The 25855-nt window shown below is 36.7% G+C and overlaps 1 protein-coding gene across 7 annotated transcripts in view; it reads left to right on the top strand.

The window, feature by feature from the left end:
• Positions 1-25855, top strand: part of QKI (QKI, KH domain containing RNA binding) — a 144544-nt gene that overhangs the window by 80541 nt on the left and 38148 nt on the right. For all 7 annotated transcript variants that reach the window (XR_013992095.1, XM_081030515.1, XM_081030516.1 and 4 more), the window contains exon 4: positions 20149-20292. Coding sequence is in view for 6 of the 7 variants with exons in the window: in XM_081030515.1 (XP_080886641.1) it covers positions 20149-20292 (144 nt within the window). In the remaining variant the exon portion in view is untranslated. The remainder of the gene's footprint in view (positions 1-20148; positions 20293-25855) is intronic.

The following is a 25855-nucleotide window of genomic DNA, read 5'->3' as shown; positions in this document are numbered from 1 at the left end:
TTTACTCAGTGATGTTTTCCATGTCACTTGGCAGCCTGTGGTACCAGCATGTTGACGATGCAGCATTTTTAAAGGATTGCTCTGGTAGTCTCCTTAGAGTTTTATCCAAGCCTGTGGAAGTTTTAATACACATTGTTGTCAAGAACAATAAAGGGTCTGATTTTTCCTGTCTGTAAACTAAAAGTTAACTTGCCAGCACACTTTTAAGGATGAAAGACCTGAGGCTTCTGATCAGAGACCAGACTTTATTCCCAGCAAAAGCAGTAGCAGAGGGTTAGCATGTTTCTACTGATGCTGAGCCCCGGTTCCCAGCTTTCTGTGCTCTCACGGGACTGCATTGCACAGGAGGAACTGGGTCCCTCTACGGTCCCAGCCCTGTGAACAGGCAGCAGACTGTACAATCTCTGGCCTCAAGGGAACGAGCACTTGTCACATGTGGTCTCCTTGAGGCACTTAGTGTCTGTGGGACTGACTACAGAAATTGCTCGGTTGGAGGAGATAGATAAGCCTGCCCTCTGGCACTGGCACAGCTGGTGGGGGCACGTGCGGGGGTGCTCAGGGCTTGGACCAGACTGCCTCTCCCCACAGTGGGTTAGCAGGAGGAGCTGTGTCCTAATGCCTGGCTTACTAAGACACATCAGGTTTCAGAGATACTAAAATATTTTCTTGAAAATGTCTTAGAATAGGTGACATATTGTAAGTAAATATTAAGTGTGGAAATGAGAGCCAAATTAGAAATATGAGACTTTTTTTTAATCATGGAAAACTCAATGAACAACTTTAGAGATATAAATTTGAGAACTGATGTACCTTAACTTCTGTATTTTAAAGATATAATTTCCTTGTGAATCAGTTTTTATAATATCAAATAAGGAATTCCTTTTTCTTATTAGAAAATAATAAAACTTTTTGCGTGTGGAACTGAAATGATTGATTTCAGAATTCTTAAGATAGTAAAACTGTTCATTGGTAATTGGAACAATTCTAAAAGAAAAGTAAAACAAATTGGAGGAGTGCCTTAAGTGCACGTAATTCCTGTCATTTTGTTCATATTACTGAGAGACAACAATTAGATAAATGAGATTAGACTGAGTGATTTTAGCGTAATATTTATATATACTGTGGAAAGAAGGAGTAGACGCACAGGAGTGACAAGTGAGAAGTGGGAGACGTGACTTACTCAGTAAGTGATGTTAGGATAGTTGGGTTCACATGTGCAAAAAGTTACAGAAAAGTGAAGAGCAAAAAGTTTAACCATTAGAAGAAACTGTAGGAGAATGTATTAGGTTGGTGCAAATGTAATTGTGGTTTAAAAGGTTGAAAATGCAAAAACCACAATTACTTCTGTATCAACCTAATATTCGTGACTTCAGGGTAAGGAAGGAAGGATTGTTTACTAGAAAACTCATAAAGGAAGATGGTAGATATGACTACATTGAAAAAAGTCTTGTTATGCAAAAGGCACCATATTTCATTAAAGGGCAAACCACACAAAGTGTTTTACATATTCAGAATATGTAAAGAATTCATTCAAAAATGAAAACATGACCACAGATCCAGTAGTAAATGGGTAGCTCACAGAACCCAAAGCAGAATGAATACTGAACACATGAAAGATGCTTTAATTGCTTAATACTCAGAGAAATGCACATTATAAGGAGAATAGTGTACCATTTGATACCCACTGAGTTGTCAAAACTAAAACCACTACCAAAGCCTCGGGTGTGGGGACACGAACACCCATTCACTGAGGTCTGGAGTGTCAAGTGGTCCAGCCACCTTGGAGAACAATTGGCCCGTGTCAGTGAATAGCAGATTTTTGAAAAGGTCTTATCCAAGCAAATTACACTATTTGCCCGTTTGGAAAGATGAGTATGATTATGTTAACTGCAGCATTGTTTATAATAGTAAAAAATTGGAAACAACATAAATGGATGGCCATAAATTAAATGGATTTGTGGTTTCTTCTTGTAACAGAATATTATGTGGTAATAAAAAGGAATAAATCTGATCAGGTACACTTGATTGAACATACACCCTATCTTGAAATTGTGATGTTGAGAAAAGGGCACGGTTTTTAATTACTATTCTGAGTATTTTCTGTTCAGTGTTAAAAATATATTGATGATGTTCTTTACACATAGAACAGTTTCCAAAAGGAAACCTTTTCACATGGTGATTTGTTAATGGGTCATGTCATATGTGAGATGAAATATCAAGAGATTTTACATCTAATTTATTAAACTATTAAGAAGCACTTTAAATATTGAATATTTGACACGGGGGTGGACATAGTTAATTAGCTACGTTTCCCCTTTAAAGTACAAAATTAGTCCAGCAACTGATAGTAAATGAGTGACCAAAGCTTTTCACTTTTCTTTTTTTCTCTCTTAAATGTCACTTCTTTATGATGTAATCTGTTCATTTATGTAGGAAATTATTTTCAAAGCCTGTCGTCTCCTGATTGAATAGTAGCAAACTAAAATCAATTGTATTCTTGAATGTTGGTAAAAATGAGGTTCATATCTTTTTATGGGTTAGTAACGTCTTACGAGTGCAGACTATTTGCAGACAGTTAACTGTATGCTCGTGCTCATGCCTCCTGCTCTGTTGCTTGCAGTCCAGTAATATGAAGGGTCTCTTGGATAAAGCAGAGAATTTCTAAAAATTAATCTTAAATTACTTGTACATCTAGTTACACTTGGGGGCTTACAGTCTTTTCAGTACGTCTTTACTGTCTTGATGACATTTCAGGAAGTGTTTTCATTTTTCTGGTCTTAATTGCTTTCTATCATGTTTATTGAATAAGGATTAATATAACATGTTAATTGAAGAAATTATTTATTCACACCAAATGAATACTTCTTTCTTAGCAGTGTTGATTTGGTCTACATTATTTAACATTCTAGAATAGATTTTAATTCTTTAGCCTAAAAATACTCTTAAACATATTGTGACTACTTTGAAACATGTATTGATTGCCAAGGGTAGCCCCTTGCATTTTATGGCCTACACTATAACTATGGCTTTAGTCGCTTAATGAGGTACTTTAAATTTTATTTTGTAATTTTTATAATGATGAAACTTTAATGAAAAGTGTGTAAATCAGGGTTCAACCAGAGAAGCAGCAGGAGACACACACTTGGATTTATTATAAAGAATTGGTTTCAACACTTGGGCCTGTTCCCTAGTCCAGGGTCCAGAGCATCCAGTCAGGAAGAAGATCCAGTGGAAAGGAGAGTAATTGTAGACCCAGTTGGTGTTTGGAGTATCTTAAGTTTACAGAAAGCCCAATCCCACTCTTCAAAGCTTCTGTGGGAATCAGTCCTGTTTGATTAAAGTCAACTGGTTAGCGACTTCGACTACATTTGCAGAATCCTTTTCCAGCAGTGCCTAGGGTAGTGTTTGAATAGCTGGGAGAAGGTGTGTATGTGCTACACAATGACCACTGTGCCCCTTTTGTCCTTTATCTCTTGGGAAGGAATACACCTATTGCTCACCCTACCTGCAAACAGTCGGATGGAATTCTGGCTGCTGTGGTTGAGCTTAACTAAGCTGACACACCCAAATAACTACTGACTTTTCTTAAATAGTCGTTCCCTTTATGTTGGTTATTGATATTGAAGGATATTGTATTTCTTTGAGCAAGGGATATACGTGTAGGTAGTAACTGTTAAGATTAAATTTGTACTTGAGGATAAATTGTTCACATTTTATGAGCTGCAGACTTTGAGGGTTACCCTTTAATTTATTGTGTAAGAGTTTCTACTACTCAGAATCAGTTCTTTCCTGCAGGAAATAATTAGAATAAAACGCTCTTTTTCAAAGGCAATCAAGTTAATTTTATTTATAAATTCTTTATTTTTTTTTTTTTTCCCTAAGAGTGTCAGTTTTGTATTTTGGTAACACCCCATGAGGTAAGCTTAAGAAGGCCACACCAAACCCCTGCTTTCCCAAATGCAGTAGGTGTTTAGAGAGGCTTACATTTTTTATGGCTACATGAATTTATTTAGTAGTTCTTATTCTTCTAGCATGAACATAGTCATCGGGCTTCCTGTTCTCTGTGAGGATCTTTTGGCACATGTTCTCTATAAATAGCTGAACTACGTATGGAGTTGGTGTTCATTCAACATGGTACTTTCTCTCCTGTTACCCACCAGAGTCTTTTCATTTCACTAAATAAACATCTGAGTGGGATGAATATTCTTAGAAGTTAGGATTCTCAGGAATCCTAACTTTAAGTAGGCCTATAGTAGAAATGAACAGATGAGGTTTATGGATATATTAGAGTTGCCTTATAAAAATGTGTCATTAATCAGAATCACATGACTAGGCCTGCTAGAGAAATTTAGGATGAAAGAGCTCCTGAGACAACTTGACACAAAGGGGACCTGAAAGAGAGAATGTCAGATTTCGTGTGGACTTGAGAACAAATATGGGTTCAGTTAAGAATGCTTCTTCCATTGGGGCAGAATCCAGAGAGGACATGAGAGGAAGAGTCAGATTGGTTTTCTGTTTCTCTGGGTCTTTTACTTACTGATTGAAGGACTTAAGTATCTTTCTCTGTCAAATCTCCTTATCTGTATCAAGGTTATTGATATCTGCCTGGCATTCGGGGTTACTAACTTACTGAAGGATTATCCTCAGTATTTTTATATTTATTGTTTTACAATATAGGCAGTTGGTAGATCCTTAGGTATCATATCTGTGCTCATTTTTCAAAACATGTTTTCTGCATTATAATGGTTACTAATAACATTATTTAAATTGAACCTCATTCTCAAAATTAACCACAGTAATTGTTAATGGTAGCTTAATTCATAAGCATTATAATGATTTCATATGATTGTCAAAGTTTTATATCCCAAAAAATGGTTTTCATTGGCTTCATATTTCAGTTAGATGGTGGGTAGTATCTGTTTCTTAGTTAATTAAGAGGAAGTGGAGCAAGAGTGTTCTAAAAGCATGGCAGTGGTTGTCCTGTCCAAGCAAATCTCATTTGGGGGTAGATACGTCTTTAATCACTGGTGGACAAGTAATGCACTTGGTTCCTTGGTCACCGAGAAAACATTTTAAAGCTCCTATCAAGACTTTGAAGCAAATAATATCTTTTTGGTTATATAGTTATATGGATGTCAGTTGATAACAGGAAAAGTTTTTAAAAGAATTTCACTTTAGTTCCATATCTTGAACATGCTTGAAATTATTTCTAATAAACAGAACAAAAGATGGATTCTCTGAACTTTATTTACTTATTTTTTTATTCTGCTGAGAAAGTACTCTTCACTTGGCTGACATAGTTGAATTAAACCCTGTAGAGTGGAAAGAAAAAAAGGGAAGAGGCTATTCTAAATTATCCTATTGGATCTTGCCCACCACCTATTAGATGTAAACGATGAAAGTGCTGCTACTGTTGGTTGTGTTCACACCTACTTGTCTTTAGACTGTGCTGAAACCCATGTAAGTCATGAAGGATGATTTTTAAAAATGTTTTCAATTTATTAACATCTTTGAATGTACTTAGCAGCCTTCCTCTGAGTCGGGTGTGTTTCAGAAGTACTCACAAGAAGTGAAAATAGTTCAGTCTTCTTCGGAGAAAAGGAAAATTGCATTATAATATAATGTGCTGCATTAACTCCATCACTTTTATGGTTATGTTTTGCTAAGCAAATTATAGTGAAGGGTTATAAGAAAGGTACCACTTTTTGTAGTTAATACAGTCACGCGTCACTTAAAGACAGAGTTAAATTCTGAGAAACGCTTCCGTAGGCGATTTTGCCCTGAGCGTCAGGGAGCGCTGAGGACACACGGCGAGGCGTGGGGCCTCTGCACACGCAGGTGCGGGGGTTGGAGGCCTGCGCCGCGGTTCCGGTGCTGATACTCTGGGCACTCGTAACACAGTGCTCAGTGTTTGTGTCTCTAAACATATCTAAACATAGGAAAAGTACAGTAGAAATACAGTAGGAAAGATAAAAATGGCACACGTGTCGGGGAGCTTACCGTGACTGGAGTCTGCGGGACCACACGCTGCTCTCGGTGCGTCGGGGTGAGTGAATGTCAAGGCCACCGCGCGACTGTGTCTGCTCGCTGCCATAGACTGTAAACACCGGGAGCCTCGGCTGCACCACATTTATAAAAAAACAATAACTTTCTCTTTTTAATAATAAATTAACCTGAGCTTACTTGAACTTTCATACTTTATAAAAAATGTGCTAATTTTTAAAAACTTTTTTACTCTTGTAATAATACTTAGGTTAAAACAATACATAGTATAGCTGTATAGAAATATTTTCTTCATATCTTTAATTTATAAACTTTTTTCCTATTATTTTTTTTTAACTTTTTAAACTTTTTTTGTTAAAACCTAAAGATACTCACACGCACATGCACACACACACACACACACACACGTCTTGGCCCACACAGGGCAGAGTCATTGGTGTCACCGTCTCTCCCGCCACGTCTTGTCCCCCTAGAAGGTCTGCAGGGGCAACAGTAACACATGCACGGAGCTGCCACTCCTGTGACCATAGGGCCTACTTCTGGGACACCTCCCACAGGGCCTGCCTGACGCTCTTGCAAAAGTGTCACTTTTTTTTGGAAATATGACCCCGGTGGCTTTCTTGGTTTGTTTCTTTGTTTCATCATAAACGTGCTTGTAAGCAGATACTGCACCATGGACACCCCTCTCTATTCATGAAAACCTCTCGGTGTTGGGGTCCATGTTTTCCAACTTTCTAAGGAGCTTGTTGAGGTCTGCAAAAGTTTCTCCTAAACCCTTCACTGTGAATTTTCTTGGGGATTCTTTTTTTCTCTGCAGTTTTCTTTTCTCTTGCCTCTGCTTTAGCTGTGATTTCTGTTCCAGTTCCAACAACTGCACTAGTCATTTCCCCAGGAACCCCCACTAGGAGCTCCTCAGTGTCATTCTCATCCACACCCAGGTTAAAAGTCTTTGCCGTGTTGATTTTTGCAATCTTAGCAGTACAATGGGAAGATACCTATGACTTACTAGGTGATAAGATTATCATGGAGCTGGAAAATTCCGGTGCGACCACCGTCATTATGGGGCCCATCACTGACTGGAAGGCCGTTAGGTGGCACGTGACTATTTTGTTAGACAAATTTTAATAAAAGACTGGGAAAAAAGTCTTGGATTTTTGTAGATTTGGATTATAGAGGTGGTGTAATACAGGAGAAATGTAAGCCTAGAGAGCCCTGGATTCACCAGTTTTTATAACTAAGTAAAATTAGTTACTTATCCACTGAGAAGTATAGAAATGTGAAATATATGTTAACATTTTGGAATTATTAGGAAAATAAAGAAGTTTGCTCATGATACATTAATTATTTGGTCAATCATTATGTATTTGGTTACTTTCAGACATCACGTCACCCAAATTATTAGTGTAGAAGTATGGAGGTGTGGTGTTCACAGTCATAATACCTACCTGCCTGGCTGCGCATTGGAACTAGCTGCAGAGCTTGTTAAAAATACAGATGCTTCTGACCCACCTCGATAATGTCTGAGGTGTGTTGTGTGTGCCTGCTTATATTTTTTTTCAGTTGAAATCAGTAGGGTAATCTTAAAATACTTTAATTTGCCAAATAATCTTAACTGTTACAAATACTTTAGACAATAAACACATGAAGACTTAACCATGGGTTTGATCTATTTTTATCATTCTAATCTTCATTCTAGAAATTTCCAAGGTTAAAGTAACTACCAAGAAAGAATTATAACATAACGGGTAATTTGAGGTGGGCACCTGCATTTTTTAATCCAGAGGAGTCATTGGTTAATTCCTGATTAATTGTATTACTTTTTTTTACTGTGACTTTGATTTTGAGGATTTGTCATTGAGAAACTGGGACTTCCCTGGTACTTGGTTATATTATCGTAATGACAAGAAAGCAGTCCTCCAGTGGAATTAAGGGGAATCCCTGTTAACTGGAAAGCCACCTTTTAGGTAAGTCCTAGGAAGGGAGCCGGGCAGTCAGTTACATATTAAAAGTGGTTATGAGTAGTCACTGTCTTAAACATCCTTTCTCTCATTTAGTCCTCACCACCCTGTGACCTTTACAAATGAGGAAATAAATTTTCAGGAAATAGTTACCATATAAACTAGATCAGTCAGGCCTAGTATGCATTTTTATAGTACAGCGAATTTGATGTCTGTCACTCGTCTCAATTACAAGTAAATAACTTTTCTGTTATAGGTATGTCTTCCTTGCTAGCCTGTAAGCTTTTTGAGGGCTTGCATGTCTGTCCTGTTACCTGTCATAAGCCTTGTTTACTAGCAGTGTGCCTTCTTTGGAGTAGAAAATCTTAACAAATAATTTATGAAATAAATCCATGAATATATGAATGAGTTGCTCAAGTTGACAGAGAAATTGAGATGACACTGAAGTAAAGCCAGCGTTCTAGTCTGCTCTTCCTTCTCTGTTGTGGCCCCTGTCCGCTTTTGGAGGCAGTGAGTGGGGAGAGACCTTGTTTGGTGCCTTCCTACTAAACCAGCTCTTTTTTTTATTTGCTCTCTATTCTACATTCAGCAAATGATGAGTGAGGATTTGGAGCAAACCTAACATTCCAGTTATCAATAAGTAAATGTGAATACTCGACAGCTGCTTAACCCCATGGAATGTAAAACAATTAGAGTCGTGCTTTTTTTTTTTTTTACCAAGTTATGACAATATAGCTCTTCCCCACACACAAAGATACGCATTCCTAAATCAGCAGTCATAGATAAAAGCCATTATTGTTCAGAATTGTATTTTTGATGCATTTTATCACTGATGGGTTCAAGATTACATGATGGCATCTGTGAATTAATATGTGGGCAATATGAATGCCATAAATATTCATGGTGGCATTAGGTTGAACAGGACATTGCAAAGTAACAATGACAAGTAGTGGAGCTGCTCTTTACCTTCTATCTCATGGTCCTCGGGGACTGTAACAAAATGAACCATGTGCTGTTTATATCTTACATTTGGAAAGCCTAATTTTATTACATTAGGCTATGATCTTTTGTGTCAGGAATTAAGGCAGGCTACATGGATTCTTCTAGATAATCCTTACTTTGCTTGAGCTTGTAGTTCATTCATCTGGTTCGTGTCTTTCTTTTGTATACGTGTTTTTATTTCAGTATTTTACAGGTGGCAGGTAAAATACTCTGTTTTGATAGTGCCTGGTTGCTGTTTTACTTTACAGATTTTGAATTGAGTTTTTCAGATATTTAATTATTTTCCCTAACATACATAGAAAAGGACATATGTAAAATGCACAAGAAGACACCATATGGCTTAAGAGCTTAGTAATCAATTAACCAGCATATTTTATTTACTTGCTATTTTCAGTTTATAATGTAGAAATTTAATTCCAGATGTCTTAAGCGCTTACTGTATAAAGAAAAATTTGCAAAATATGTTAGGTAAATGGTTTCTAATAGATAAGGACAGTGTTTAACATGTGCTAAGAAAATGCATAATGATTAAAAAGCCTACGATGAATTTATAAAGCTTTTTAAATGAATTTGCATTGTGCTCATTATGACAGAATGTATATATGTTGGGAAACTAGTACTATGTTTATGTATGACACATTATTTCACTTACAGAATATACACATAAAATAAGTCAAATATGTAAATATATATCCACGAAAAAGTGATGAAAATAGAAACACAAGTCTGGATCTATGCAGGGTCAAAGGACAGAAATACGAAGCTATTGGTCCCGTACCAAACTCTTATGTTTAAATGTACTGTAATGCCAAAAAGGAAAAAAATGTAAAGGAACCATCTTGCTCCCTGGAGGCTTACTACTCTGTATACCAGATGCAGGGGACACTAGTAGAGTATTAAGTATGATTATGAAGCCATAAAATTCAATGGGAGGAAATTGGGGAGATGAATTCTGATGGGGGGGGTGACTTGGGAAAATATTATGGAAGTAGTAGTATTTGAACTCATTCTTTAATTTCATTAATTTTTTGTAAATTATTTTATCACTCTTCTAGTCTGTTTTGTGTAGAGTTTGTGAAATAATCTTGGTTTATTGTTCTTTCTGGGAAACTGTAGTTGTCTTCCTTTCTGCGTTACCGAAGGAAGTCTGAATGGAGGGCAGTCCCTCCGTTGCTTTGATCTGCTGAGCCTCTTCCAGTCTACAACCCCAAACATTACAGGGGGTCTTTATTAAATTTATTTCTCCTAAAAATTATATCTTAAAAAAATTTCACGTTTTTATTTATTATGTTTAATATGTTTTTATTGACTAAGCTAATTAAAGTAGATTATATGAAGCTAGTACTCGTTGTCCCTGTAGTGCTTTTTAAATTTTACCTTTCTAAAGGATAACCGCTGGTTATGTGAGTTTATTTGCTGTGCGTTCGCTCATCCCTTCTCTGTGTCCCTGCTTGTGTCGTTTCCTCTAGTCATTTGTTCCTCATTGATTATAGAGAACAGCCTTTTCAAACCATGGTAATGTCAGTTACACAACCGTTAGGAGATCGTAGGTACTCTCTGTGCTATACAAATATAACACATTTAGAGCTCATCACAGTGCTGTGACATAAATACTGTACTTCACAGATGAGTAAACTGAGATTCAGATATTTTGCAACAGTAACTCAGCCCAAAGTTTCCATAAGGATTTTCCGACAGATCTTTATTTGTTCGCACTCTGTATTTTTAATTGGCCACCTCCAAAATTGTTTTCCCATATACTACAAGCATCTCTGATCTGGAGAAATTTTAATAACTTTGGTTATCAAAATTAATTGTCCAAAAGTAGGGATTCATAAGTTTAGTTTGGACATGCATTAATTACAGTTAAATTAGTGGAATTAATATATGGAAATTGCAAGGAGAGCATTATCTGGCTGTCTTTTAGTATTGTGCTTGTAGGAGATAGATGTTTCTTGTGGAGGAAAAGTATTGAGAATAGACCTTTTTGTTTTTAACTTAGAAAATCTTTGGCATAAAATAAGAGTTCTTTGAATTTACAAATTGTTTCATCGTGCCTAATTTAATAAGCCTACTGCCTATAAAGACTTTCCTAGATGAAGATTTCAACAACCTGAATATAAAATTATCCTAATCTTCATATAGTATCAGAAAATAATTCTCTTTGAAAATATGATTGTTGTTGGACTCAAGTTTAAGTTAGAAAATTTTTTGAGACCAACTTTATAACTAAAGTCAGTGAACAGTTATGTGATATCTACTTTATGTCCAGTTTTCCAATGAACAGTTCCTAAACTAGTTTAAGATTGTATGTACAACCGGAGATAGTTGTATGTCTAAGCTTTACCACTTAGCTTAAAATATATATATAGTGTGTTATTAGAACCTTGGTTTACTCAAATATATAATACTTTGGAATTCCCATCTAGGAGGTTTTCACATTAAGAGCACAGTAGTGGGGGAGAAGTCTCCTGTTCATTTGCTTGACTACAAATCTATAATTAAGAGTCTCTCAGCAGGGGTTGGGACAATCAGTGTGTTCTGATGCTTCATGCTATACAATTACTTTGTTGTTCAAACAGATACTGTAATTAGAGCATAATTTTAAACTTCATACGGCAGTGACTCTAGATATTTCTTGTTTTAATCAAAAGTAGTTTCTCACATGTTGAGATTTTTTTTTAACTGTTTTTACATCACTGTAAACATCAGCTACAAAAATGAAATGAATGTTTTATTGAAAAATAATGGAGAGAACTTGTTACAGGACAGTGGTTCTAATTAGCCCTAACGTAGTAATTATGTTGGAGATATATATGTGTGCATTGTGTATTAAGACCAAGTTTTAGTTTTAAGAACCTCGTCTATTGAAAACTTTGACTGAAGGAATTCTGTTTAAGTGGCCACAAGTTTATCATTTTTGTATATTTGTGTAATTGAAATTTGATAACAAATTTCTCATCTAGGAAACAAGCATTTTGTAGGTACAAGAGATCTGTTTAACCAGATGCTTCTGTGCCAGTTTTTCAATCCTGTTTTTCGTGTGACATATTCAAGAATTCATTTATGAAGAAAGAGCACTTGTCTTGGAATTAGGAGATATGACCAATACAAAACAAAACAAAAAACCAACCAAATGTACCAAATCTCAATTAATTTGTTTTATGTCTGCATTCAAAGTCCCTATTATATCTAAATTTCTTTGAGGACAGATGTGCTTAGAGAATTCCACGCTCCCCCCACCCCCCAAAAAAATGTTTAAAGGTAAATGATAAAGTAGAAAAAATTCTAAAGATTAAAGATCTCAGTGTTCTGTTTCTGGCTCCTTCACTAACGTCCGAGGCTGTCTTAGGGCAATTTGAGAAGTTCTAGGGCTCTCATGTAGGTGATGGCGTGTCTGAGGGACTGGTTGTTGAGAGTGCAGGCTCTGAAGTGCTGCCCTGTAGGACACTCACTGTGCGCATGACCTGGCGAGCCCTGTGCCTCCACCTCGCGTTTGTAAGAACTCCCTGCTGTCCGGAGGCTCCGATGAGGGGCCTGTGTGTTGCTTAGCCTAGTACTCAGCAAGCAGCAGCCCCTACTAAAGCCCTGGTTATCGCTCATCATCACCATCATCTTCATTTCTCAGTTTGTTTCTTTATCATCACCTGAAAGACTAAGAGTTACTTGGAATTTGTTATTTTCCTGTAGCAAACTTGTCAAGATTGTAGATCATATAATAAGTAAAGAATCATTGGTAATCGTGTCCCTGCTCTATAATCAGTATAAATGGTGTTACAGAGTTGTTTCTATGCCACTGAGCTTTAATGTACTTTATAACTGAAGCTATATTCCATTTCCTTGAATACTCGTCATTTCAACCTCCTTTAAATTAAAATGTCAGCGGTTTTGTGCTTTGAACATATTTACATAGTAATTATGTATGTTTGTTCTTACTGTCACTTTGCTGTGTTATATTAGCTATAACTATAGTCTTGTAGTTTTAAAAAAGACTTTGACCCTTAAAGAAGACTTCTGATACTTTGAAACAAGGTAATATTGAGCTGATAGAGTAACAGAAAAGCACTGTCTTTGGTGGGATATGAAAATCAGACCTCATCAGCACTAGTGTTGGAAATCTGGGAGAGGTGACTAGAAGAGAAGCTAAGAATAAAACAGGGTCAAAGATTGTCAAGTGTAGCGGGCACCTTAAATAGGAGGTCAGAAAGAAGCAGGTCCAGAAAGCACGCTACGTGATCACGGAAGCATGGAGGCTGCTGTCGGCGGAGACGCAGTAATAACGCGCACCACAAGCCGAGGGGCAGCTGCAAGATGGGGAGGCCGGTTTGCCACTTGATTTTGATGCTGCTGCTCAACAAAAGGCACGCTTGTTGGATTCATAAATATTTGTTTAAGGCCAGATACGTGAAAAGCCAGTGGATGTGTACTGTCAAGAGGGTAAGAATCAGTGAGACATAGTTCTGGCGTTTAACTGGGATCCAACTTTCTAGTAACTACGGTAAGACAGTAGAGTATGGTACTTAGAACAAAAGATAAATAAAAGTAAGTATTAGAGGGAAATAGGAGCCATTCGGGACGTAGGTGATAACTGGGCAGGAGTTACGGGTATCAGAATCCCTGTCTAGGAAGAGGCCAGTTTGTTTCAAGTGTGGAGTGAATGTAAGCCTGTCGTGGGGCAGTGAGCAGGAACCAGCTCCTGAAGTTCATGTGGGGTAAAATAAACGCGTGAATTTACAGCAGCCTCTCTCTCTGTCAAGGTACAAGTGAGCTTATGGCTGCATTTCAAAGATTTTTCTACAAAACCAGTTGGTCCTTGTCCTCAAGTTATAAAAATCCACACTTACTCAGAAAATTCATCCTTATTCAGGCTCAGTAATAGCTGAGACATAATCGTGAGGAGGTTTGGAGAAGGGACATGATGAGCTCGTTGGCACATGTGGAGTGGAGGGTGCCATAGAGAGCCTGGTGTGCACGTGTCCCGCTGGCAGTTTAATTTGCAGGTCTGGACGTCAGTGAGGTATACTGTGCTGGATGTGTGTCTGGGGGAGTCGATGCGAAAACCCCCATGTTCTTCTGTATCGCTGCAGATCTGATGGCACGTGACATGAAATGCCATTGCTTTGGGCGACCTTAAAACAGATATGACAATAATTAGTAATAGTGAGCTGTTTTTCTACACTACTATCTCAGTTGTTTACTCCTGAAATACTTTTGGAAATGTAACTCTAAAAAGAAATTAATGCCTCATAGACCACAGTTGCTAAGAGATACACGATTTTTCGTATATATCCATTTTGTTATCCCTCTGCTTCATTTCAACCTTTTTTTGTCCCAAATTATTTGTTGAAGTGATAAATTTAGGGAGTGAATTCTTAATGTAGGTATTTGGGAGTAGAGAAGTAGGCACCCTGTAGTTTTATTGTTTCTTGTTTGCTGATGACTGAAAGAGAACCTCTATGGATATGTCTTATAGACTTCGCTATAGTATTTGCCAATTCCAGATTTCCTTTATTATCTTTTTAAGAAACAGAAAGAGAACACAGGGAAAAATTATACTTGTATTGAATAATTACTAGGCTCAAAACTCAATGTTGAAGTGCTTTACTTAACTCTTCCTGAGTTAGAATGGACTACAATTGGATAAGTATGACTTCTGGGGAGAATTATCTTAAAACCTTTTTTTAAACAGAGTCTGATATATGTTCATAGATTTAAAATATGTAATTCTATAAGACCTGATGAGGAAAACATGGTCTCGCCTCCTCTGCTGTCTAACCACCTGCCCCCAACTTCCTCCTCTTTAAGAGATTCTTTTAGGTCCATCCATATTGTTGCAAATGGTAATATTTCTTTCTTCTTTATGACTGAGTAATACTCTATTGTGTAAATGTACCACAGTCTCTTAATTCAGTCATCTACTGACAGACATTTTGGTTGTTTCCATGTCTTGGCTATTGTGAATAGTGCTGCAATAAGCATAGGGGTGCATATATTTTTTCAAATTAGTGTTTTGGATTTCTCTGGACAGATACCTAAGAATGGAATTGTTGAGTCATAGGTAGTTCCATTTTCAGTTTTTTGAGATACCTCCATACTGTTTTCCATAGTGGCTGCACCAATCTGCAATCCCACTAACAGTGCACGAGGGTTATCTTTTCTCCACATCCTCGCCAGCACTTGTTGTTTGTTGATTTATTTTTATTTATTTATTTATTAGTTTCAGGTGCATAAAGCAATGTAATAGTTAGACATTTATCATTTATATCCCTCACACAGTGTCAGCCCCTCTCCCCCCATCCACTATCCCTCTGACATCGTACAGAGCCATTACATTTCCACTGTCTCTATTCCTAATGCTATACTCCACTTCTTGTAAATGTACATATATATATATATATACACACACACACACACACACACATATAAAATTGTAGTTGACATTCATTATTGTTGATTTATTGATAATAGCCATTCTGACCAGAGTGAAATGGTATCTCATTGTGGTCTTTATTTGCATTTCTTTAATGATCAGTGAGGATGAAACTAAAAATTTTTTTAAAAAAAGAGATCCTTTTGATAATATTTATTGCTACATTTTATGCTTACCTTGCTACTAGTTGACTTTTTTAGTTACCATCTCATTTATTCACTGTGGTTAGAAATCATTGGACACTTTAATTGGAAGCTCTTATCCTTCAGTTTTCTTTTAAAAGTATATATTATGTGGATGATTTTTTTTCTCTTCTGCTTTCTCCTTGGTATGACATATGTCACTCAGTTTCTGAACCTCTTGAAGTATCCTCTAATTTTCATACTGTTCTCCATTTTCCATGTCTGTCTGCCTTAGATACTAGTTGGAGGGATAATTCCTCAATTTTTATCCTGTACTCCTCTATCCAGTTTTTCATTCCTACTGTCATATTTATACTGTCAGGAGTTTTTTTTTATGTTTCTGTTTTATGTTTTGAATTTTTAAAATAAGGTTCTTCACTTGTTTTAAGGATGCAGTATCTTCTTTTAACTCGGAGGATTTTTCAGTTTTTCTTCTCCTTGTTCAGTGATTGCTTTCTTCAGGTTGTTTTCTTTTTGTTGGGCTGGTCAGCGACCCTCAGAAAGATCTTCAGGTCATGTGCCAGCAACGTGTAGGCCGCAGCTTTCACTAACCATGAAGAGTGCGGGGGAGCTGGACACCTTAGCCTTCCGTGTGTGAAAGGACCCATCAGTAGCCCCTCAGAAGCCAGTCCCAAAAAGTGGGAATTAGTGTCAGGTAGCCAGCTGTTTGGGGCAGGGATGTGGAGATTCAGTTGCTCCTTAGTGAGAAGTCAGCCAGTCTTATATTCAGTCTTAGCCTTACACTTACCCCCACTTTCAATGCTGCCATTTCCCTTTGCCTTTTTGGGGAGGGGTTCTGCAATATAAAGTGGTTCCTTCTCACTGGGGGTGGTGGGTGAAGTCCCTAACTTAGCCATCTGCTTTCTAGTTTCTAAATTGTTTCGTTTCCCATTTTCTTCTTATGAGTTTGTACGTTTTAAATTCTGCAGTATTTTAGAAGAATTTTAGGAGGGAGTGAAAGTGCACGATTGGATTAATTTCACTGTCTTTGTCTATAAGTTTTCTTTCAACAATTTTTAAAACTGCAAGCAAAACTTTATTTTGAAGCAAACATTAGGATAGGTGCAACTGTTCTAATTTTTGTATTTTTTACTGGCACTTAAGTTTTTGAATTAAGTACAGTATATGTTTACCAAGGTGTTTTGTAACTCAAAGATGTATTCCCTCAGTAAAGTACGATGTCAGATTATACTGCAGCTTTGTTCTATGTTCCTGTCATGTAAAAAATATCCTTTCCTTTTAAAATCCTCTGGCTTTTGTCTTTTCCAGTGTTAAGTCAGTTATAATTTTAACTTTTATTCCTAGGCCTTTCTAAAATATTTTGAATTATAAATGTTCCTCACTTCTGCCTCTGTCAGTATCTGTCTGCATTGGTAGCTTTCTCACACACACACACTTTTAAGTGCCTTGGCCTACCAGGTATAACATCTAGAGTGGTTTCAATTGAGTTTTTTCTCGTATATGCTATATATTTCAGCTTCTTTGCATGCCTGTTAAGCTCTGATGAGGTGCCAGATAATGTGGAGTTTACCTTGTTGGGTAGTTATTTGTATTTCTGTAAGTAATCTTTGTCTTTGTTCTGGGACAGTTTAGTTACTTGGAAATAGTTGGATGCTTTTAGGTCTTGCTTTCAGGATTTATTAGGCAGTACTGGAACGGTGCTCAGATGAGGTTTAGTCAGTTACCAGTATTGAGGCAAGGCGTCCTGTGTACTTTCTGCACTGTCTGCCTGTGAATGGTGCAGTCTCTCAGTCTGGCCCTGTGTGAGAACCTGGCACTTCTGTCTCCTTTGGCGGCTCCTTCTGTGGCCTCTGCTCTTTCCTCCCACACATGCCCCTTCAGTGTTGAGCTGAGTGCTGGAGGGGGCCTTGTTCAGGTTCCCACAGATGTCTTTCTGTGCAGCTCTTTTCGGGACCCTTTCCTGTACCCTCTGGCTGTTTTGGGCTCCCTGGACTCTCAGCTTAGTCACCTCTGCCCAGGGAGTCAGCCTGGCGCCCTTCCCAGGGCTGCGGCTTAGAGACTCGCAAGCCAGGGAGCTGGGGCAATCTTGGGGCTGTGGTAGGGCTTGCCTCGCCAATTTCCCATCTCAGCCTCACTGTCCTTGTCACCGGAGGTCCCGGAGCTGGAGACTGGTGTTTTTTATGTCGTAGCTATGGGCAGGAGAGTAAGTCTTGCTCATGTTAGTTACTTGGCTGGAAGCCGAATTCCCTTGTAAGAGGGATATAGACACACTTTTAGGTCCATCAAATAATACAAGTAACTTTATTAAGTAACTTTATGTATCTACACCCCCAAATTGATAAATAAATAAAGATAGAAATTTTGGAGAAAATATTGTCAGCATTTTTCAACATAAAATTAAAATCTGGATTTACAAATTGATTTTTTTCCACAGAAGAGGTATGTATACACATTTTTTATTCTTTGACATACCGGTAACCCTAAAGGTTCCCAGTATTTTTTGACTCATTGACTCCTTAGTTTCTGGGATTTTTTTCATGGTATCCCCTAGGTGAAAAGGAATATTTAATCATATTTCTAAGTTCCAAACAACTTAGAATTTACATCAAAGCAGCTCAACTTAAATTGTAAAAAAATTAATTTTACTCATAAATAACCACATTACTTATTGGTGGGATGTGTATTTCTTTTGGGCGTTGTTCACATTCTCAGGTTGAAAGCTGCCACCCTCTTTTCCTGTTCCAATTTGATTTTTGCATGGACTTCCTTCTTATAGCAACCACTGAAAACCTAACATTGCAAAGATATGACATCATCAAAAGGAATTTAGCATGATTTAACGTTGAAAAAGTCAAGTATTTGGAAACAGAAGTTTGCATGGTGTCCAGCAGACATTGACTATTGCTGTTGCCCTTGAAATCTCAAATACCCTATGGTACAGCTGTGAGTGCCCTGTGGTAGCTCTGGGCTCACTGCGGGAACACGTAGATGGCCTGCCGTGGGCTGCTGTGCTTTCTCATCTCCCCTCACAACATTGGGATGTGTTTTCACAGTAATGACATGAACAGAAAATAAAGGCAAAGCGTATATTTGACTGTTAGAACTTATTTCTATTCTTACTGGCTGAGCTACATACCATGTTTCCCCGAAAATAAGACCTAGTTGGACAATCAGCTCTAATGCGCCTTTTGGAGCAAAAATTAATATAAGACCCAGTCTTATTTTATTGTAAGACTGGGTTTTATATAATATAAGATCTGGTATAATATAATATAATATAATATAATATAATATAATATAATATAATATAATATAATAATGTTGTAATATTGGGTCTTATATTAATTTTTGCTCCAAAAGATACATTAGAGGTGATTGTCTGGCTAGGTCTTACTTTCTGGGAAACAGGGAAGATTTTTTTTTCTAGCATGGTCTTTGCAAATGTGAGTTATAGTAGAAGGCTGTTTAACCTTACCAGTTTTATTAATTTATACCACTTTTATTTTCTTTGATTAAAAGCTCACAATTTAGTAAATAGTGACCTTTATGGTGAAAGTTCGACAACAGCAGATATTATTATTGTTTGTATGTGGTACCTAGCACTGAGCCAGGTTACTTATATATACCATTTTTGTATTTATAAGTTTATAGTCTTATTTTGCTTAATATTTTTAAGAATTATACATTATAAATTATTTGTAAATATAATTATATATTATCTCTAAAACTTAAAACAAGAAGCAATTATGAAATTATTATATGTTAGTTGGAAGGGAAATGTGGCCAACTTTACTTCCAAACCTCTTTGTAGCTTGACAGTATTTCCAACCTGGAGATATCCTCACAAGGAGATTTGAAGACATGGAGGAAATGAAACATAGATGTTCTCTATTGAACTAGTGCTTGTGGGTTGATATAATTAAGGAGTTTTAATAGTAAGCTAATGATGGAAATGTAGTTAAAACTGTTCTTACATTTAATTTTTATTGTGATTATAACAAAATGTTTCCATAAATACTACTGGAAATATTTAAAATAAATGGCATTTCTCTTACATAATAATGTCTATCTGCAAAGTACTTTTCCTAATCTTGACTTCAGCCAGTGTTGTTAAAAATAGTTGTAATGAAATGAAAAGATTACTGAATTTGAGAATGAAAACTTTGATTCAGCTTCTAAGTTGACATGTTATTAGCTATGTGACCTTGATTAGTGCCTGACTTATATTAACCCCAATAACCTTTCATTTGCTCATCAGTGAATATAGAACTAACAATATGCTTTTCATGATAACCTAAGGATGACACCATAAATGAGTTTCTGTTACTTAAGATCATAATAGGGGTTGTGATTGCCTTGCTCCTGCTGTATCCTTTGTATCTGGCTCCATACTTGGTATATAGTTCGTGCTCAACAAATATTTGTTCAGTTAACTATTGTTGGATGCATTAGGTTTACATACAGGTTTTTAGCCAAGAAAATAATTCAAAAGACTTACGTCATTGTAGAAAAATAATTCAAGCATAATTTAAATGGCTACGGGTTAGTATTATGAAGAATATACTCTTTTGAAAAGAAAAAATTTTAATAATGTACTGTGTAAATTTTTTAGGAGGAGCAAAATAGAGGCAAGCCCAATTGGGAGCATCTCAACGAAGATTTACATGTACTGATCACTGTGGAAGACGCTCAAAACAGAGCAGAGATCAAACTGAAGAGAGCCGTTGAAGAAGTGAAGAAATTACTGGTACCTGCAGTAAGTAATAATTTCCATATCTTAGATGTGGGTGCCAACCCCTTTTTTCAGTTTAATTTTAAATGACTGTAAGATTATTGTAATAAAAAAACACATTGTTAGAAATTTCATTTAAATACAAAATACAAAACAATTTATGACTCCTTTACTATAATATAATAAACATAGACATTCAAATCCTTAAATGGGAAAGCCTATTTGTAGTTTGTGACGGAAGTGTTGCGAGGGGGGGCAAACTCAAGTAGTGGCCTACTTTCCAAAATTATCATTATCATTGCGTCACTTTATTACAGGATAAGAATGTAGGTACATCATAAGTAGGGTAATGAAAGCTTTTTTTAATGGAACAATTTTTCATTGTAAGCAAGTAATGAGTATACAGAAGTCTGTACAACTCTTGGGTGAGCTGTGTTAGTAGGAGCACATTATTTGAGTTGCTTATGGGCTCTAAGTACTTTCCTAGCCTATCATTATCTCCCATAGAAAAATTAATATCCTATAGTGAAGTTTTCCCACAATGCGGTAAAAATTTCTTTTAGAAAAATAAAGAGCTAACTTTTACTAACATACCAGGTACCTTTGTGTTCTCATCCTCCCCTCCCTTTGCTCTCTGTCTCCGTCTATCCCATTGTAATTTCCCCCTTACTTTTTGACTTTTCCTCCTTGTTGCAGAAACCTGAAGTAACTTCACAAATGATGATTGAACTAATCCAAGAATATTTTTCAATGGAAAAAATAAATTATTGGTTTTCTGAGACTATTAAAATTTTTTTATATTGTAAAATATATGGAAATGTAGGCCCTGACTTGATATTGAAAAAAAAATCTGGGAATATTGTTAGTATTCTGCCCAACAGAAATTTATTGACATTTACATAAATGAGTAGAATATCTGCTGTTCTTTATTCCCCAGGTAGTCTATTTATTCTATAAGTAAAGTTAAAAATCATAAACATTTTCCATTTACTTGTTAAAATTAACTCCTTGGAAGAAAATAATTTCATGTAAATTCTGTTCTATGGGTCTTATAAGGAATATAAGCGAGCAGGTTAAATATAAACTAAAATCTATAATTGTGCACTATTAAACCATCTAACCTCCTTCGTTTTCCTTAATAATTGTGCAGTATGGAAAAGATGCATAGAAAAGGGCTTTTCCCTAAGCTTACGGGGCTATCACAAAACTTGACTTAACATCAAGACTGTATATAACTGAAGATATTCAGCTCATGCAGTGTAACTAAACAAATGAGTTCACCTTATACATTAACTAGATCAGTGTCTAATGATTAGAACTCTTACTGACCTATTACATTATTCTCATCATTCTGTAAGCTGCTTTAGTTCTAACAGTTACTAACCTGTGAGAGAGCACTGGATGAGAAATCTACCTGTTACTAACTAGCTGTGTATCTTTTCAGAAAGTGGGTGAACTTCTTTGTGTCTGTTTCCTCATTTACAAAATTAAAGTTGGAACAGATATCCTCCAAGGGGCATTTTGGTTTTAAAATTATTTGCCTTTGAATATTAAAAGGTGGTAGTAGATAAAAAATAACAGAAGCTTTTTTTAAAAAACGCATACAATTTATATTAAAGGAAAATAACACTTTTGATGATACATCAATCTCCTATGGAAGTATTTTAGGATTGTTTTTAATTACTAGCTCTGCAGTAATAAGACTTTCTTAGAATTACAAACTAGAATAAAAATACTTAAGGAATGGGTTCTGTAAAGTGATTTAACTGTAATAATTTCTTATTTCCTATCCATTTCATGAATTATGTTTATTGTAACATGGATACTCTATTAGGGTATTAGTTTTAACTGAATATTATACATTTCCAATGATGATACCAGGATAAACAAGGGTTAAATAAAACGGAAGCTTTACAATCCTGAAGTCTCACGTGATTTTGGATTTTACTTAAATAGGTTGTCGGGAGACAATATACTTAGTATTTGAGAGCTGACTTGTGGATTTGAATCCCATCTTTGCAGTTTTTACTGTCTCCATTTCCTAATCTGTAAAATTGGACCATCATTAAATTCCCATGTAGTTAAGGTGAAATGAGATGATACGTGGAGAACGCGTAGCAGAATGCCTCACACATTAAAGTTTGCTTCAGTTTTTTGTCATTGTGTAAGTAATGTTATACAGTTGTATAGGTTTATGTGTTACTCTTTCCGAATGCTACTTAAAAAAGGAATGCATTAATTCAAGATTAGAGAAAATAGAAGTTTCTTCCCACTTTGCTGTTATTCTTTTTTAAAATAAATTGGATTGGCCATTTAAAAAAATCCAGTATAGGCTTATTAGTTTTTTCATTGTTTGAATATTTAAGAAAATATATTTTTGGATTGAAAATATTGACCAATCTTGATCTTATAAAAATAATTCACATATAAATGAATTTGGCTAATTCTGTTTATCTTGCTGTTTGTGTAAAAGGTATAGTGGGAATGACATGGAGACCAGCAGTTATGTTGAAATGTATTGTATAAGAGGCCCTCATATTGAATTGAAAATTATAGAGAAGAAACGGCGTCCTAACTCACTGAGATTTGACTTATGAGGGGTGTCAGAATCACTGCAGGAAAGAGAACGTATTTCTTAAAAGCATCAGCATTTATATTTTGTCTGACCTCAGACTGCCTTTCCAGTGAGCTGCCAGTAGAGCTTTATAATTTATCCTTGTGTTTCATGAAAACTCTTTGAAACTTTTCTGTGGTTTTTCATGTCCCAAAGTTTATCTAGAGAATAGTGATGCTTAGAATTTTGTTCTGCGGGCCATTTTTGTTGTAAATGCTTATTTGACATTGAGTTAACAGAAATTTACAGGCCTTTTGGATTTGGAATTTTCAGTTGTGCCTTTTCTGTCTCTTCAATATCCTATTAATATAGTTTGGCATTTCCGGCTGTTACCACTCTTCAGATTCAGTCAAGTTTATTTTTTACATCTCTCAGATTGGCTTACTTTCTCTTAAGCCCATTTTCTTTACCCTAATTCAAGCCAGTTATCTCAGAACCCCACAACTGGTGTCCCTACTTGTAGTCTTCAACTCCTCAAACCCAGCTTTACCCTACAGTCTATTCATACCTTTTTCTACTTACAAATAGTGGTTTCCTGTTACTCTGAGAAAAGATTACAGAATGCCTTCACATGGCCTTACAAGGTCCTTCAGAATTTGCCGTAGCTTGCCTTTCAAGCTTCATCTTTCACGGTCCCCCATATTTAAAGCACACACACAGATACCCACATTAGTCACTGTACCACAGATTGAATCAGTGTGTATTCATTTGAATTTTTTGAAACAACTGCTTCTCAGTCTTTTCCTCACATATGGGCCTTTGTGATTCTTGCAGCAAATGTTTATCGCACACTTACATTGTGTCAGCTGGTAAAGATACAGAGAAGAGAAGTGAAGCTGACCGACAGAATGCGGCCATTCTGAAGTGTACCCTCTGGTTGGGTGTGGGGAGGGATTTAGATCACTGACGAGAAGCAAAAATACATATGAACTATATTAGGTTGTGATCAGGAGATGTGAAGGAACAGAAAGCAGGGTAAGGAGGTAGAGAATCACGGAAACACTTTTATGTGGGATGATTAGAAAACGCTTCTGAGACGGTGACGTTTGAAAAAACCGGATTGGAATGTGTTGCAATCATTTGGCTATCCAAGAAGCTTCTGGGCAAAGAGAACAGGAAGTGCAGTGGCCTGACATGCATTTGATGCATATCACGGTGGTCCAGGGGGGAGCTTAAGGAGCAGGTGGAGAGAGTGGGAGTCAGGTCAGCAGGGTGAGGAGGGGATGGCAGGTTACAGAGGCCTGTAGGCCATGCTAAGGCTATTACAGGATTTTAGTCTGAGACGAGAGGCTATGGAGGACTTAGAGAGGAATGCCAGGGTCTGACTTCTGCTTCCAAGGATCATTCTAAATAGAGAATACATTTGAGGGTGATGAGGAAGGCAGAGATGCTAGTGCACAGGCATTTGAGTTCATGTAAGACGAAAGGGACGTGACTAGCGCTGAAGGTGTCCAGGAGTCAGATCATGGTTTACTTGGAAGGTAAGGCTGAGAGGAATTTTGATGGAGTGGGTGTGACATATGTGAGGACCGAGGGTTTTACTGTGAGCAAATTGGAGTTGTCGTTTGTTTATACTGTTGGAGGAGCAGGTTGGGGAGGGAAGTTAAGACACTGTGCTTGAAAATGTAAAAGTTGAGATACCAAATGTTCAGTGCGCATTTGGTTATAATAATCAGGTTAGGTGGTAAGACGGGACTAGAATATGCCACTTTTGGACTCGTCATCCTATCCAAAGCTTGTAGAACCGTGGGACTGGGTGGCATGTAGACATAGGATGGAGGTGTAGAAGAGTAGTCTGAGGGCTGCGCCCCAGGTACTTCACCATGCAGGTGGGTAGTCAGGGCGGAGAGGGTTGGAGGAGAACCTGGAGTGGGGTCCTGGGAACCACGGGAAGAAACTTGTGGTTTGTGGCTGAAAGTTGGTTTTGCTAAGAATGGCGAGTTAACTGTTGGTAGTTTTTTTTGTTTATTTGGTTGGTTTTTTGGAATGGTTAGTTTAAAAGCCTCATTGGCTTGGGTCAGAAAGAATGGAACAAGAGAAAAAGGAGCTGGACTTTTCTTTCCCTGAGGTTTCATTATTTATGTAAAGGATCCTTTTAGTACTCTTGACGTCTCACTTCTTTTCTGACTTCCTCTTCAGTGATCTTTTTCCTCCATTGCTCTTCAGCCTCCCACTCCATGCTGCTTCCTTGGACTTTCCAAGGGCACCTCCGTAAACATATGACAGGAGAATGTCCAGCAGTGGACAGTTGCCTTCTCTGCAGTGAGACAGTGCTGCTTAAACTTGGCAAGCAGAGTTAATTAACTTGTGCACATACCGTACATACACTTATAGGAAAATCTCTTGAAGCAGAATTACTAGGGGAAAGGGTAAGTGCATTTTAAATTTTAATACTTCTCATATTAAAATTTCTAAGTTGCCTTACAGAAAATTTGTATTAATCTACAGTCCTTCAGTGTTACATGAAAGTGCCTGTTTCTCAACACAGTCTCAAGCCCTGAGTCTTGTAACAGTTTTTAATCTTTGCTTTTCTCATAATATATTTTTTAAAACCATAAGGGCTTTAATTACAAAAATAGGAATAAAATCATTCTCCTGGTTTTTATAATTATTATTTTAGGTCAGTTTTTATATTAAGATGCTACGTGATATTACAGATATGCTTGTAACAAAAAACTAGTATTTTTGTCTTTTCTTGAACAAGTATATAATTTCTAGTTTCATATTGCTTCTATGGGGAATATAGTTTACATTATTTACAGAATGGATTTATAGCTTAAGTGTGGAATTGTATTATTTCAGTATAAATATTTCTTACCTAACCATGTAGAATCAGTTCTTTTTTGGAAAGCTGTAGGAAGAAAGTTGTGTGTATTTTAATGGTGGTGTGCCATTTTGTTTAATGTTGTATAGCAGAAGTTGTAGCCATGGCTCGAGGGACCTACAGATGGGGAGTGGAGAGCAGTAGACTTT

The sequence above is a fragment of the Rhinolophus hipposideros genome, assembly GCF_964194185.1.
Source record: "Rhinolophus hipposideros genome assembly, chromosome: 3".
Taxonomy (NCBI): domain Eukaryota; kingdom Metazoa; phylum Chordata; class Mammalia; order Chiroptera; family Rhinolophidae; genus Rhinolophus; species Rhinolophus hipposideros.
The sequence above is the reverse complement of the archived record's forward strand: the minus strand, read 5'-3'. Positions and strand labels throughout refer to the sequence as shown.